The sequence below is a fragment of the Tyto alba genome, unplaced genomic scaffold (genome assembly GCF_018691265.1).
Source record: "Tyto alba isolate M040663 unplaced genomic scaffold, T.alba_DEE_v4.0 Super-Scaffold_3, whole genome shotgun sequence".
In the NCBI taxonomy this organism is placed as follows: Eukaryota; Metazoa; Chordata; class Aves; order Strigiformes; family Tytonidae; genus Tyto; species Tyto alba.
The window spans coordinates 2,835,183-2,850,683 of NW_024881304.1; the positions used below are offsets into that span (position 1 = coordinate 2,835,183).

General features: G+C 48.5%; 1 protein-coding gene and 1 long non-coding RNA gene across 3 annotated transcripts; both read right to left on the reverse strand.

Annotated features, from left to right (window-relative positions):
* Positions 1-1,706: 1,706 nt before the first annotated feature.
* LOC116960986 lies at positions 1,707-5,171 on the reverse strand. The gene is made up of 3 exons (XR_004406708.1): positions 5,138-5,171; positions 3,623-3,681; positions 1,707-1,729 (listed from the first exon to the last, which is right to left on the reverse strand). It is a non-coding gene; the product is annotated as an uncharacterized LOC116960986 (long non-coding RNA).
* A 1,144-nt stretch (positions 5,172-6,315) lies between these two features.
* On the reverse strand, positions 6,316-9,020 carry RPL29 (ribosomal protein L29). 2 transcript variants are annotated; one of them, XM_042799830.1, is made up of 4 exons: positions 8,937-9,020; positions 8,646-8,690; positions 7,777-7,841; positions 6,316-6,511 (listed from the first exon to the last, which is right to left on the reverse strand). In XM_042799830.1, the coding sequence occupies exons 2-4, from the start codon at positions 8,680-8,682 to the stop codon at positions 6,398-6,400; spliced, it is 216 nt and encodes a 71-aa protein (XP_042655764.1). In that variant the 5' UTR covers positions 8,683-8,690; positions 8,937-9,020; the 3' UTR covers positions 6,316-6,397. The 2 variants fall into 2 exon arrangements, with proteins under 2 accessions (XP_042655764.1, XP_042655765.1); XM_042799831.1 differs by having other exon boundaries at positions 8,940-8,974.
* Between the last annotated feature and the right edge of the window lie 6,481 nt (positions 9,021-15,501).

The window sequence follows — 15,501 nt, forward strand, 5'->3', positions numbered from 1 at the left end:
TTTGCTGCAAGCCCACTGGCAAAGCCCAGCCAATGGGGCCGTGGGTGCTTGGTGTGGAGCTGCCAAGTTGCATCTCCTCACTCCTGACATGATGAGCAAGCTCAGGAGCCAGCACTGGTGGCTGCTAATTTAACTGGACCATCAGCAGCATTTTAGTGATGAAATGTGAATTAACAGCCACTTACACCACCACTGAAATCCACGAATGAGGGACAGTCCCTCTCCTCCCCACTTTTGCCCCAGCTGTCCTGAAAGGACACCCCTTCCTCCTCCTCCTCGCCATCCTGATGGCCACCCTGTGGCGCATGCAGAAAGACGACCTCAATTTTCTTTGGAAATGTGAATAAAAGACGTTCCTCGGTTGGACTGGGTGCCTCCTTCCTGTCTCACCCAGCCTGGCAAGAGAGAGGTGGCAGCAGCCGCCCCACAGCACCTCATGGTCCTCCAGCAGCCCTGGATGGGAACCTTGCTGCAATAACTGAAATGCTCAATTTTCCCTCAGGAATCACATCCATTTGGGCCACAGGGACCCTGAGCAAGGCACAAGCCTGCTTTGGGTCTCATCCCCCTGGTATGGGGGGACAGCAGAGCTGAGGAAGACAAGCTGTGCTGTCCCCAAGGGCCCTAGGCACCATCTTTTCTTGTCCCAAGGAAGTGCAGCATTCCTGTGGCATTAGCAGCTCTCCCTGCACATAGCTGCCTCCTCCCATCGAATTACAGCCCCAGCACAGCTCATGCATTGCAGTCATGTTGCTAAAATCAAACGTTTACCCAAGCAAAATAAACATTGGCAGGGCAAAGCGTGAGACTCCGTGAAAGGCCCAGCAATGCTGCCCTCAACGCTGGGCGAGCGTGCTGCCATGCCAGTGCCCCCCGTGCCCACTGCACTGTCCTTTTGCCTTTCCTCTCAAAAATCAGCTTTTTTTGTTTCCCTCTCTGTGGAAATAACACCCTGAGCAGCTGTATTTGATGTGATACACACTCATATATATAGCAATAATGAAAGACTCTAATTCAGACCAAACAAGCTTGAGGTGAAAACAGGCACGAGAGATTGTTTGGAAGGACACGGCTGTGTCTTTCCTCTGGACAACGAGCACCAAACGTTTTGCCCAACCAGGGCTCGTAACATCAGAGAAAGCAAGGAAATTAACTCCCGTCAGCTAGAGCAGCTGATTTTCCTTAAAACCCAGGATATTTTGGGAACAGCCTTAATGCACACATCTGAAAGACCTGCTCAGAGCCGTCTCCCTGAAGGTTCCAAGCCCTCAATGCCATAGCTCCTGCTCCTTCAGCAGAACTGCAGGTGTACCAGAAGCCAACAGACACAGAAATGTGTTGCATCAAACAACCCTGTGACAGAAAACACTTCTGAGTGTTACCATCTTCTGTTTCCAATGAATCCATAGACTAGAGATCAAAAAATAATCATTTTCCACTTCCCAGAGTAGCAGCAGAAGTTGTTTCCCACTGAGTCCTGCTTCTGAGGACACAGCTGAAGTGTTTTGCCCCAGACCTGGAAACCTCCACAGAGTTGCAAATACCTGGGCTTTGGCCATGAGCCAAGGTGACACCAGGTCTCCTCAGAGCCACGGCCATCCACACTCTCACATCACATCTCAGCAGGCATCACCAACATCCCCGTTACCTTCCTCTGTCCCAGCCAGATCCCAGCACCCAAGGACATCTCCAAGATACACTCCACTGCTTACTGACGGGCTTTGGTTCACTGCAGGGTGAGCAAGAGAAGAAATAAGGTTAATCCCCTCCCTTCAATCACCTTGGTGGCTTGGGGGAGGCTTGAACTCTGCTGTGACCCCAGGTAAATGGATGGCTGCAAAGAGCCACCTGGCCCTGTGTCTTGGCTCTCCCCCCTCGGTTTGGTGGCACAGGGAGCAGCGAGCCACGACCTTGCTGGCTGCCCACTCTTTTGGGAGAGTAAAACAGGAAAGGTGGTGGCTGGAAAGAAAGGACAAAGGTCTTGTAGCATCTGAAACTTGACGCTAGAAGAGCAGACACACTGGTACTATTTGGGCTTTTTTAGTCCTTAGACCAGAGGTGCCAACGGGTCAGTGCACTCTGTGTGAAGTCAGAAAAACTGCTGAAAGACCCATTTTCCTTAACACAGTGACTGTCCTCCAAGAGTAGGCCAGCAAATGCCGCGGGGTGGGTGGATTTCAGTGTTGGCTAAACCACAGGAACAACTGCATTAGGAATGCAAGGTGACATGACAGGCCAATGAGAGGGTTAGATTGCTGAAAAACCAGTAACCAGTACAGAATCAGCCTGGTTGAAACCTCCACAGAGGGGATGTGCCTGGAGATGTGCTAAAGATGAATGAAAAATCACTCAGTCGTCCATGTACCTATGCAACTCCAAACAAATTTGCAGTTTTCCCTGTGTGTGAACTTCTGGTGCCCAAAGCCTTTAAGGAATGTGACAATGTCCACATGCACTTTTTTTTTTTTTTTTGGTGGGGGAGGTGAGTCATCAAAACAATCTTTTTTTTTTTTTTTAAAAATCAGGCAAAAAGCCGTTCACCACTCTCTAAAATAGTCCCTAAATCTTTATGGCCTTAACCTTCCAGCTGAGACAGGAGCTGTGCTGGCAGATGACAGCAGCTTGTGCAACCAGACACAACCATAGTTCTTAGGCCACTTGATATACTTGCTTTTGCTGGCAGGAGATTTAACTCCTGCCCTGACTTGTAGCTTTTCCAGTGTATTCAAGGCCTCTCTTCAGTCCTTGGTAAAATTTTACTGTGTGAACTAAGCGACTGCAGGAAGATCTAAGGACATTTTTTATGCATCCCCCTAATAAAACCTCTGCATCTCACCTCCAGTCATAGATCTGCCACCACCAGGGCAGTGGCAATACAATGTGAGCTAAGGTACATTAGGTAAACATTTCACTGCACCAAAGCCCCTGTTGTGTAGGAACACCTGCAACAGCCTTGAAACTTGGGCAAAGCAGAACTCATGTTCTGTTCACTGGTTTCTGCTTGAACACCCTGCTGAAAGGCAATAAAGGGGGACAGAGCAACACATACCCAGCCCTACTTTTCATTTTCACTGTTCACTGGGGACGTTGATGTTCACACTCTGGCCCAGCAGAGCATTTTGCAGTGTTTTGATTTCTCCTCCCCAGTTCTCTGCTCTTGGCTTTCAGTGCAATGGCTCACCTTTGCCAAATGAGCTGATTCAGTATCTGGTTACATACCCCTTGCTTCCTTTTTTTAAGTCAAAGTGAAAAAAGGAGCCAAACTGGAACTTGATACAGAGTCCTCTTAATTGCAAAAGGGAGAAATAATCTGCAGCAAGTATGACATACAGCAGCAGCAACCACGAAATGTATAACCTCATGCACAGCAGTAACTGAGCAGAGATGCTCCCAAGCTCATTGGCTTCCTGCAGGATACCAAGGGCTTAATCATAAGCATTTTGAACTTTTTACAAAGATGACGGAGCTCTGCATAATGGGAATAGTTTCAAGTAGGCCACAGCTGCCAGTTCTGTCTCCTGGGCTATGTATACGTAATCTTCCCAAAAAGGATCTTCAGCCTCACTTGACCAACAGAACTTAGATTATTTCACAAAGCAAATGAAAGTGGATGAAGACCCACCATGAGGACATGTCAGCAGATTCTCCTTTGCAGCTTTCCCTTCTGGCCTGGGGCAACCCCTACAACAAGGAAGGAAGTGGTGGACCGAGCTGTCACTGCATTAGAAAATGCAATAGGTGATCAACTTGCTGTCTGGGCAGTGTCCCGCAGGACCACCATGTGTGCAGGGAGCAGACAACAACAAACCTGACACCCAGCCGCTGTGGAAGCTCACAAAATTCCTGTCTCTTGCTACACAATGATGCCTGGATTAAGGTTACGTTCCTCCGTGCTGCATTTTGTCACGCAGCCGCTATTTTGGTCAGAAAGTCAGCAAGCCCATATTTGGGAAGCTGTCCCACTGAAGGGCAACATGAAGGGCAGCGAGATGAAAGGGCTGCCTCTGAAGGCAGGCCTGGAGGAGCTGCCTGGAGCCACCGGAAGCCCAAATCTTCCTCTCTGCTTCTCGTTAATATGCCAACATCCTTTTCTCAGCCTGACCCTTGCCTCTCTCTCTCTTCCCTCAAACCGCATCCTGTGGGGTGAGCTATTCTCGCAACACAAGCACTCTAGGGAAGATGCCTAGGGGGTTTAGAGATGAAATCTCCCTTCTTAGAACAGTCTTAGCGCTGAAGATTTAAAATGTAGAACTTAAAACAGGTTGGATATCTGCAGACGCATGGGTGAAGGTGTAGCCTCACAAATACACAGCCCTCTGTTCAGAGGCTTTTTCCTTTTGCTCTTCTTGTCACAACACGTACCTGCAGCAGACTGTCACACAGCTGGACCGGCCACTCTGTCTTCTCCAACACCAGCAGCAACCCAGGAGGACATCTCCCCATGCTGTCTCTGCCAGCCCTGTCAAGGGCTGCCGGGCAGCTCTGGGCCAGCGGCCGAGGCTGCCAGATGTGCTCGCTAACCTGAACCACAGCTACCAGATCTTGCCTTTGTAGACAAACCCTCTCAAGCAGGGCAGGCACCAGCCACGTGGCTTGAGACCTCCGACACCCACGGGCACTCAGAAACCACCGAGGCCAGTAGGATTTAAGTGCTGTGCATCCATCTCTGGGTGACCTACCTCTTGCCGAAAAAAAAATCTCTCCACAGAGGATTAACATCATGAACCTCTCGCCACTTGACCTTCTGGCGTACCTGAAGGCAGCAGGGACCATCCCACCTTTTTGTCTTCACTATTTAGCAGACTCTACCTGGTGGTGCGAGCTCTGTGACCATACTCTTTCCACACAGCACCCCTCCTGACCAGCACACTGCTCTCGCACAGCAATTAAGTTCTTTTGGCTGACAAACGTCAACCTCCACAATAGTCCAAGAGACGCACACAGCAGGAATCAGTTACCTGAGGGCTGCACACTTCCCTTAGACTTTAAAAGCCCTCAAGTCCTGAGTTTTAAGTTAAATCTTGTTATATTGCTTGGTTTAGAGCTGGGCTGTATTTTTCATAAGTCAAAAATGATTAAAAGTGGGAACCGGGAAAAGACTTTTGAATTCAAGCCATGAAGAATTAAAAAGATTTACCTTGTTTCAGGATAACATTGCAGTCTGGTAATTGGCTAAACTATTTTTAAAAATAATGATCAATTACACTAATTGGCATTTTCGGTTGAATTACTTTTTTCTTTTTATCCAGCAGGCGGTTTGCAGCTCCACTGAAAAGTCAATACTTGCAAATTTTCAGCCCTTGTGTCGATTCCTGGATTTACACCACCAGGTGGACAAAAATTGGAATTGCAATATCAGGAACAGTTCGTTGTATTTTAGGTGATGCATTTCAGTAATAAAAAAAGCATCTCTTGAACCAGCTTTGCTGGCTGGCAGGACCTGCAGAGTGAAGTTCCCTCATGATCTACAGAAGCACAGCAGTAACAAAAACAAAACTGCCACAGCACCCCTTGGGCTTTTGAATGTTACTCCCCTAATCTCACCAGTCAGCACATTTCATCAGATAGGTATTTTGTTACTGCAATGAAAGACATCCACTAAAATAAATATGAAAAATATGGGTATTTTATATAGTCCTAAAACCTTACACACTCCCACGGTAGCTCCATTAAAGCTTCAATACTTTCAAGTATTTCAGAGCACAACACTTGGCAACTCTAACACTAATTGCTATGATCTCCAACACCACAGCTAGCACTCATTACCCTCCCGTTTTTCATGATTTCTGTACATGTAACTACCTTACCTGGACAGCAAAGCAGCTGACACTTAACAGCCCTTGGAAATCTCATCTTCCTGTAGCAACACTAGGGACTATCATAAAAATTGTGGCATGAGAGAACTCTGAACATGCATGCCAGTATCAAAAATTGTACCCTTATTGAATAGTCACCCAAGAGTCCAAGCAACACTGAATTCAATTTGTACAACCCCCACCCCCCAAGTTGTTTTTTGTTAAATTTTAGAACTTCATTCAATAATTATTTCACAACTTGAAAACAGACTTTGAGCTACTAACTGCTCATGACCTATACCAACGACTACAGCAGAACAGCACTGAGGAAGGAGCCACTGTTTTACTGTCTGCAGAGGCTGACAGTATTAACAAAACCTCTCCAGCCGGGTGCCTTCATCTGCCAGGGAGCAAAACCACACACTGGTCACTACACGCAGGCTTGATGCAAGACTGGCACGTAAAATACAACTCAGACAAGGCTTCTGGAAGGTTCTCCTCTAATTTGGAAAGTGAAGACTTTGTTACATCCAATTTTATTTTTACAAAAATGCTGTAACACACATGCCAATAGGAAAACTGGTTCTTTGTCTTAAACCACGTCAGTCCTTTTTCTGTTGAGCAGCCTGCTTGGCATTGTTGGCCTGCATCTTCTTCAGTCCCTTTTTGTTGTGTTTCTTTGCAAATCTCATGTTCCTCAGAAACTTGGGATCAACCTATAAAAATAAGGAAAAAATAAAAACATGTATATCTCCAGATTGTTCCAATTATTCCCAAGTGCTGGCTGTGACTAATTCTTTTTTCCTGATTACATCAACAAACTTATTTTATCCATCTGTAACCATCCTTTAGCTAGCTGTTTTCCTTAATTTCCATAAACAAACAAACTGACCAAAAATCCCAGCAATAAACATACATAAAGAATATGGCAAGTTGAGTAAAGCTGTGAACAAGACAAATTTACTGTCTATGTCACAATAAATTCTGAATCTGAAGTACCACAAACCAACCCTGGCAGGTGAGCAGATGTACATGTAATACTTGGGCAAAGATCAATGCCTCTTCCTCAGACCTTTCCTTTTTACATTAAAGGTAAAAAATACCAGCGTAAAGAGCAGCTTCCCAGATTTTGTCAGCTAATGGCTGGCTAATGCATCCTGTCATGGCTAGGATCAATTCTCAGAACTATCAGCTACTGCCACACTGAGAAACATTCGCTATTTTACTGCAAACAGCATTTTAACTGGCACATATGAGTATCAGAATTTTGTCATCTTAACTCATGTGTGCTCAGTGTGAGGAGACAGACTTGAAGACTGCCGGACTAGCTGCTGGAGGGGCAGGCCTGAACCCTCACTGAGCTACACAAAGACAAGCTTTTACGTCACATCCAAAAAAGCTGATAATCACATCTACAAAGCAAATAGAATCACAACCCTCCCCAAAGCAAAAATGTCCTGTTTTTACTTTCAAGTGTGGAAAAAGATCCCATTATATCACTTCTCTAGTCCCAGAAATAGCAAAATGCTGTCATTTTCATATGTATTGTCCAGAAATGACAATCCTTCTCCTCTTCCCAGTCAAATTCTCTGGATTAGTACACATGGTAAAACAATATTGAAAGGTACAGAGAAGTAGGAGAGACAGCAGGACTCGAAAGGGAAGAGAGCTATCCAACGGGGATGGGCTTGTTTCACCGGAAGCAGCAGTATCACCCACCTGAGCAGGACAGAGACAAAACTGGCCAATAACTTAAAAGCAGTTTTATAGGCATATAAGGGCAGATTTCGTGTGGGTTAGAATTATCACAGCTGCACATAAGGTAAGCAAAAGATGAAAAAGAAAGCCACAGTGGTTCTGATCACCTGAAACACAAGCCCCTGTCTGCAAAAAATGTCAGTCAAAATAATACAAATACTGGATTTTTCATGTTTAAGCCTGAATAACTTAGGAGCCTGGAAATATCAACAGAAATACTCACCCCTTTGAGAGATTCATATCTATGGGATCTGGGTTTCTTGATGCCATTTCTGTGCCACTTACGGGCTATGAAGAAGATCAGAAAACAATGTAATATACCATTTTTGCCATTAAAGAGCTGCATTAAGTCCAGCTGACCCTACCAAAATAATGTAGAAGAGAAAATCTTCTAACTCTTCTAACCTTATACAAATTAAAAGCAAATTAAGAACACATCTCTACTTTCATCCCTCCGCATATTGTGCTCTTGACACTGTACGAGACTCTAACCCAAGGATTTCAGGCTCCTCGTTAAGTAGTAACATACCTATAGCAACAATAAAAAGACTCAGTCACTAAGTTCAAGCACTTGTGTTTAAAGGGCACCATCATTCACTGTGCAAGACCAAGCAGAACCTACCCGTGAACTCTGCTAACTTACAGCACTGATGAAAAAAACCCAAACAAGAATTATTTTAGCACAGTGGTTGCCTTTGGACTGCAAAGCATCACAGGTTGAATGCCATTCACTAACGTGCTTAGTTCAAACATATGAAGCTTGCCTTTTTTTTCTGGTTACGTATTTATTTTATATTGAGCCCAAACAAATCCTGACTCCTGCAGAGCTCTCTTTTCATTAAACACCCCGTCCAACCTCGGCACACCACCGCCGCCCTCCTTCAGGAGCTTAACTCGCCGCAAACCAAAAATAAAAACCACACACACACGCGAGGCCTGGGTTGCCCTAACCGAGCAGCCCAAAGGGGTTGTTGACTCAAGCCCCGCTACGACTGCGGCGCTCGGCCGCCCCCAGCGCCACCCGTTCCCCCCCCCTCCCGCCGCCCAAACCCCGCACCGGCTCCGCGGCGCGGGACACCGAGCCCGGCTTACACTGGTTGTGCGTGGTGTGGTTCTTGGACTTAGCCATGGTTGCACCTGCGGAAGAAAGAGACCCTCCCTCAGTCGGGCGGGGCTGGCGCGGCGCACCCCGGTTCCCCCCAGCCACCTCCCCCAAAGCTGCCCCGGGGCTCGCCGACCCCGAGCCGCCGGCCTCCCGCCACCCCGGCAGCCCCAGGCCCGGCCTCGCCCCCTCCCAGCCCGGCAGGGTCGGCTCAAGCTTGACGCGGGGAGCCGGCCGCCGCGGAGCGCGGATGGAGCCGGATAGCACCGAACGCCACTCACCGCCGCCGCCGCCGCCGGGCCGGAAGAGAAGGGCGAGCCGCGGGGGCTGCTGGGAAATGGGGCCGACGGACCGGAACAGCACCCCCTACACCGCTCCGGGAGGTTCCGCCCGGCAGCCTCCCCGCTCCCCGGCCCGCACCGCCAGTCTGTGCCGCCCCCAGCACCGTCTCCAGCGGCTGCGGGTCCCGCCGGCCCCGGTCCCGGCCCCGCGCGCGGGGAAGGACCGCAGCAACACGGCCCCGCAACACCCGGGCCCCACCGACGTGACGGACCCCGGTGTCTTAGCGACACGTTTCCCCCCACCAACACGGTTCCCCACTAACACGTTCCCCCCGCTACCAGCGCCTTCCCTGCCCTCTCACCAACACGTTTCCGCCACGCAGCACGGTCCTTGCCACCAACACGGCCTTTCCCGGGCCCTGCGGCGCAGGCGAGGGGCGCCGAGACCCGTGGCCGCCATTGCACTTCGCGGCACTGCCTCGGCGCCTCTGGCGAGGGGCCTCAGCCCACGCCCGTCTGAATCCGGGCGCGATTTACCTGCACGTTCAGCTGTGTACGCCATGCTCAGGCTATAAAATCTCTCACAGGATGTTTTCTTCGTAGCAGATTCATTAAACGCTGTCAGTTTTTATTTGGGTGGAAGGCAGGCCCTTGCAGAAAGGCCACAAATGGGTCTGTTCGTTTACAAGCCCTGACAATTAGCAGTTTTGGCTGTGCCACCTCGATGACCCCTGAAAACCCACCGCCTCCTGCGCCCCAACACATTTGCAGCTGTGGTGAAGATGCGGCTTGGTAGAGGGAGGTTTCATGCTGTGCCTGACTGCCTGGCCACGCTGGCCTGCGAGTTTAAACTCTCACTCCTGCAAAATATACGAACTGAAACTTTGAGACTTTAGGATCTGAAAGACACTAAAATGATGACTAAGATGGGCAAATGAAGCCATGCCTATCCACAGTGCAGCTGCTTTGCAAAAGCACCAACCAAACAAGAGCTCTATGGCCATTTTCCCTTCGATAACAGCAAGCCCGGCTGGAGAGGAGTGGATCCATCTGCCAATGGCCGAGGGTTGGAATTAAGTCTCGCAGTAGCTCCTGCTACCCCAAACGCAGGAAGATTTGTGATATGGCTGTTGGGGAGCTGCTGCAGATGGCTGGCTGTGGGATGCCAGTGGTGACGCTGCGGGGAGGCATTTGTGGTTATGTATTGACGCGTGTCCCGTGAGGAAGAGTGAAAGGAAAAGGAGGAACCGAAGGCTGAGCTTGCCCAAGCCTGTTGGGTTGTATCTGTGGACAAACTGCAGCGTTTTGGTCCAGGACTGCTGTACTTTCAACCAGGAACCTTTGAAAAATGAGTGAAAAATACCCAGGCCTTTCTGCATCATGGTAGAACGGAAAAATACTGCCATCTTTTTATGACACTGCCTTTATTTTAAGATGAAAGGCATGAGTGAATTGCCTCAAATAACCTGGATTGGAAAACATAGCCCTGAGACCAAAGCCCCTAGACCAGTACATGGAAGAGAGAACCAGACATTTTTTTTTCAGTGACTGATTGCTTGCGGAGCAATTTGCTACTCTGCTTCAAGATCAGGTACTTGTGAACAAGCTCATCTTATTACAGAAACAGGGAAAAATAAATTATCCTTGATAGATGTGTAAAGTTGATGAAACTGAAATGAAAATAGGCAGGAAAAAGAAGCTAATACAATTTAATCTCAGTTTTTCTCCTATTTCCAGCAAGACATAAGTCACAAAATGCCTTTGGCTTTTTTTTTTTTTTTTTTTTTTGTTTGTTTTCATTCTTTTTTTCCATTCATTTTATCTTTTATTAGCAAATAGTATAAAAATAGGTGAAAATAGCAATATTCTTTTACTGGCATTTTGCAGCTGGGATATGAGGTTCTCCACAAAATCGTCTTTAATAAGCAAATTTCTGACTTCTTAAATTCTGTTTTTTAAAATTCTTTCCACTGTAGCGAGCTGCGGTCTTAAAATGTTTGGACATAATTGTGGCCAGCTAATCACAGCCAACAGCAGAGAGAAAGCCTGACTTTCCTGATAACCCAAAGAGCCGAGCTCAGTGGAAGATAAAACTGAATCCCAGTAGTATATTTGCCTCAACTGCATTGCAGAAGACAGAAATATGCTGCCAGGTCCCCTTATCTTGGCCATTAGATTATGAAAACTCATGATCTTTTCCACTCATTTCTGAGTCTTCCTTTGTAGAAAGAAACAGAAGGGTTTGTTTTATGGTTTCAACTACCTTTTTCAAGTTCTTTCAGTATCTTGCTGCAATTATTGCTGTCAGAGCTCCCCAGGAGACTTTCACAGCTGCTGCTGGGGCAACGTGAGACAAGCAGTCAGGCAGGTGGGGATTAGAGAAGCTGTGCTTAATGCCCAGGTGATCCACAAGACCCATAAGCCAAATTATTAAAACTGTGGAAGTGCATTCAGTTTACAGGGCTGAGTGTAATATATTCAGAGGAGTTTATAAACCACTGCAAAACAATGCAGAATATCAGGTAAAAAGGATGATTCAAGTCAAGATCAAGACCTGTGTACACCACTAGGTTATCAAGACCCCTTGAATTTCTCCTGTGCTCTCATGAGCTGCAACATCTCTAATTACGGTGTTATTGAGAATGATTGACCAGTTCAAAACCTTCAATCATACTTTTAGTGATTACAGACTTAATTAGTGCATGTTAGCCCAAGTGTCCTCTATTAAAGGAGCTGTACTCACTAAATAGGATGGTAATTACTCCAGCTGCAAAACAATTATGAAAAAATCATGGGTTAGAATAAAAGTTTCACAGTGCCTTTGACAACCACGTTATTTCAGTTAATGTCTTTGCATCACACACATTTATGCCAACTGATCTCTGCTTGGTTTGTCATGGTTTTCATGCTGATGTCACATTTCAGCAGACTCCTCTAATTTCCCCTCCTCCCTGCCTATGAACTGGCATTTGGACTTGGGGCAATGAATTATCATAACTGTCCCCATAGTTCCAGTGACTTGGAGAAGCTTGGTGCCCAGGCTAAGCGCTCTGTGGGTATAAATAAAAAAAAAACCCATCACTAATTTTGGGGGAAACCACGACACACTGCTATCTGCCCCAAAAGGGATATAGGCAGGGTTTTGCTGACATCTGATGCAGTATTTTGGAGGTGTTCTGATATTATATATTCTGATACATACATTTAAGGAAGACATTACATGTGAGTAGTTTCTCGCAACATGTCTTGAGGCTCAGGCAGCTGCCACAGCCCATGCTGAAAGGTGAATGAAGCCCAGGGTGCCTCCCTTGGGCACTGCTTGCTCACAGGCAAGTGATGGCCAGGGACTGTTGCTCCAATGCATTTCTTCTGGGGACAATGTGTGGAAGCCACTCAGGAGGCCTTTCCCAGCAGCTGGGAGCACAAGCAGCCTGCTGCTGTCCCCCTGGGACCGGGAAACAGCTGTGAGACCCCACACTCCTCCTTGCTCTGTATCTCTCCCAGAACGGCACCAGTATGGCCAGGGTGCCCAACCGAGTATGCTGTTGTATCTTCAGTTACAGTAACTGCCTCAATTCCTGGTTATACTGAAGAACACCTCCTTGTTAAGTGAGAAAATAAAGCTACCCTCACCTCTGCACGGTGCTTTCTGAAATAGGAGTGCTTGCAGGGCCATCAGTTGTCCAGCACAGTGCCAATGCCAGAGCTGAGCCAGGCTGAGTTTTGCAAGAAGGGCTTGAACCGAGGTTGAGGCCAGTCATTTCCCAAGACATTGGGAAATTTCCTCCCCATTTCCACAGGAAGAAGACGAGGAAAGCCATATTTATGTAGGATGCTGGACACAATGTGACAGCATAGCTCTCCAGTGCCTGGGTACGCAGGCAGCATCTGCTACACAGTGTCCTCCACACCGGACAAAATCAGTGATAATAGTCTCAGGTGCTGATTAGAGCCCAGTGGTCTTGCTTGACATGGACTATGGGGTGCCCCTAAAAGCTGCTCCCTCGCAGAGAGGTGTCAAGCAGTGGGGAGAGCGCAGTGTTGCTTTTGGCTGTCCCAGCTGGCTCACAGGGAAGGTGCCCACCCCGATCCTGGGCAGCTCCCAGGGCAGCTCAGGCACTTGCCACCCATCACCCTTCCTGCCTTGTGCTCGAGTGCAGACACCATCGAAGTGGAGCTGCAGCGCGCAGTGTCGTGCCTGCGTCAGGGAGAGCATCTCGCAGGGTATGGCCACTTTTGTTGCTCTCCTTTCCCCCAGCGAGCAGAGGCAGGGCTAGGCCACCCAGCAGGTCCTCAAGAGGTCCCTGCACTGGTGGGACCATTGGACAGCTTTAGGGCTGTTCCCAACTTGTGGGCACACAGGGCTTGGCTGTGCTGTAAACCTAATCTAGTGATGCTGAAGGGTAGTGAGAATGAGGGACTGTCCCCAGGGACAAATGGTCACTATGCTTCCAGAGAAGCCACCTGGAGAAGCAGGGACACCAGGATGTGGAGGCACTAGAGGGAGCCTGAGCATAACAGATTGTGCTCTGGGCTCAGAGTTGGAGTGCTGGTCCCAGTGAGGGAGCAGGGACATCTCCAGAGAATAAGAGTAAGACACACAGCACTTTCCCCCTGACCTGGCAGCCTACCTGACTGTGGCTTTTTTGCTCTGACATCTGTTATAATTTTTTTAAAGGCATGAAGAAATACCTTTTCACATATAGAAAATGCTGGCCTGCCAGTGGGCAGACAGCTGCCTCTGTGCTTTTGCAGTTAGTGTCAAGAAAAAACAGTGGCGACCAGTGGCTGTTGTCAGACTGGAGGGTTCAAGAGAGCAGGGGTTCCTGCAGGGCAGAGGGGAGCAGAAGTGCTGATCTGCAGCAGCGGGTGTCCTTAAGAGATCTGGGGAGCTGGTGTGGTGCAGTCCTGCAAGTGCTCCCAGGCTCATGGCAGGGGCATGGGAAGATGAGCTGAGGCTTATGTGATCTGTTGGGTGTGCTCCAGTTAGGAGAGCACTGGAAGAGGTTGGAGAGCGGCAATCTTCTATTTTGCCCAGCAATATTTTAATTGCATTGGATTTGGACAAGGAACAGGGTCACTGGCTCATGATCTAGTTGTCTGAATCTCCCCCTGCCACCACTCTCACCAAGGATCAGAACAAAGAGCAAGAGTGAGAGTCTCTGGGTTAGCTGCAGATGGGCACCAGCACTATGATGGGGCCAGGAATGGGGAAAAAATGCTTTGCACTGGTGTTTAGCCACAGTGGGGAGATGGGCATGTTTGTTCCAAGTACATCTGCAAAGCATGTCTTCTTTTACAGTATTTGCACCGGGCAAAAAGTTGCTTTCAACAGGGTAATCGAGCTTAGCTCAGCAGAAATCAGAGGAGCAACCAGAAGAGAGGGGCGAGCAGGGACAGCAAACAAAAGCTTCATCACTCCTGGAAGCCCTTTGAGGCTTTCCTTCCACTGTGGAGGCCATCCCTCAGATCATCCCAGACCCTCTGAACATCCTCCATGAGCATGTTCCTGTAAGCAGTTTCCCACCATGAAGGCAGGAGGAAAAATCAGGCAGTAGCCTGCAATGCAGCCCTGACCTTTCTCTCCAGGCCTGCCACCTCCTCCCACTCTCCCCAGAGCTGGCACTACTAACGACTGGTTTCCTCTTGTTATTTTTCCACCTCTGCTCCTTCCTCCAGAGGGGAGGCCGTCCTGGTGGCCCACGTACTGGTGACTCACAGGCTGGGACCTGCGAGAAGCCAGCTAAGCCTGGCCAAACTTAGTAACATCTCATTTTCCATTGCCTACACCCTGGATGCTTCTTCTGTCTGGGTTCACCACTGGAGACCTTCTCCAGCTACCTGCAGGGTCAGGGAGGACCAGCTCAATTGTGTTTCCTTTAAGTTTTGGCAATGCAGGAGCTGGGCTGAGATGGAGCAGCCCTTGATACAGATAAATTCCTTTTTGGTGAATGTTTATCCAGCTTGCTGATAGCTGCAAACCATGAGATGTTATGAACATCAGAGGGCTTTTCAGGCTTAGGAAATGTGTAAATAAAGATATATATACAGGACTGCATGCTAGTCACATTTTTCTGGAGGCATTTGAGTGATTTGAGGGGAGCTTAGGGGTTTAAAGTCCAATTGCCCTCTATGTTGATCACCCTGGTTCATCTGGCTGGATGTCCCCACATCAACAAATGACCACCGCAATCACAAAACTGAGCCTGGGGTGGGGAAGGGTGGTCTGCGAAGGTGGAGGTGCTGCTGTGGCTGGAAACGGAACGGAGACGATCTGTATGATGACCAGGGCTACCCAGAGGCTGCCCAGGGCTGGCAGCAGATGAGCAGGCAGAGCACGGAGACATGGCTCCTGGGCAGCTGCAAGCCCGTGGAGCAGGACCCTGTGGCTCCATGCAGGGCTGCGCGTAGGGGATAACGCCAGGAAGGGAGCAACCGTGTGCTCAGCCCACGCTTATTGCTTTAATGGGATTTTCCAGAATATTTTTTGTCCTGGTAACGGAAAAGGAAGCTCGGCCGCCGCTTTCCAAGGCCAGGGTGAACGCCTGCAGCCGATGTGACACCT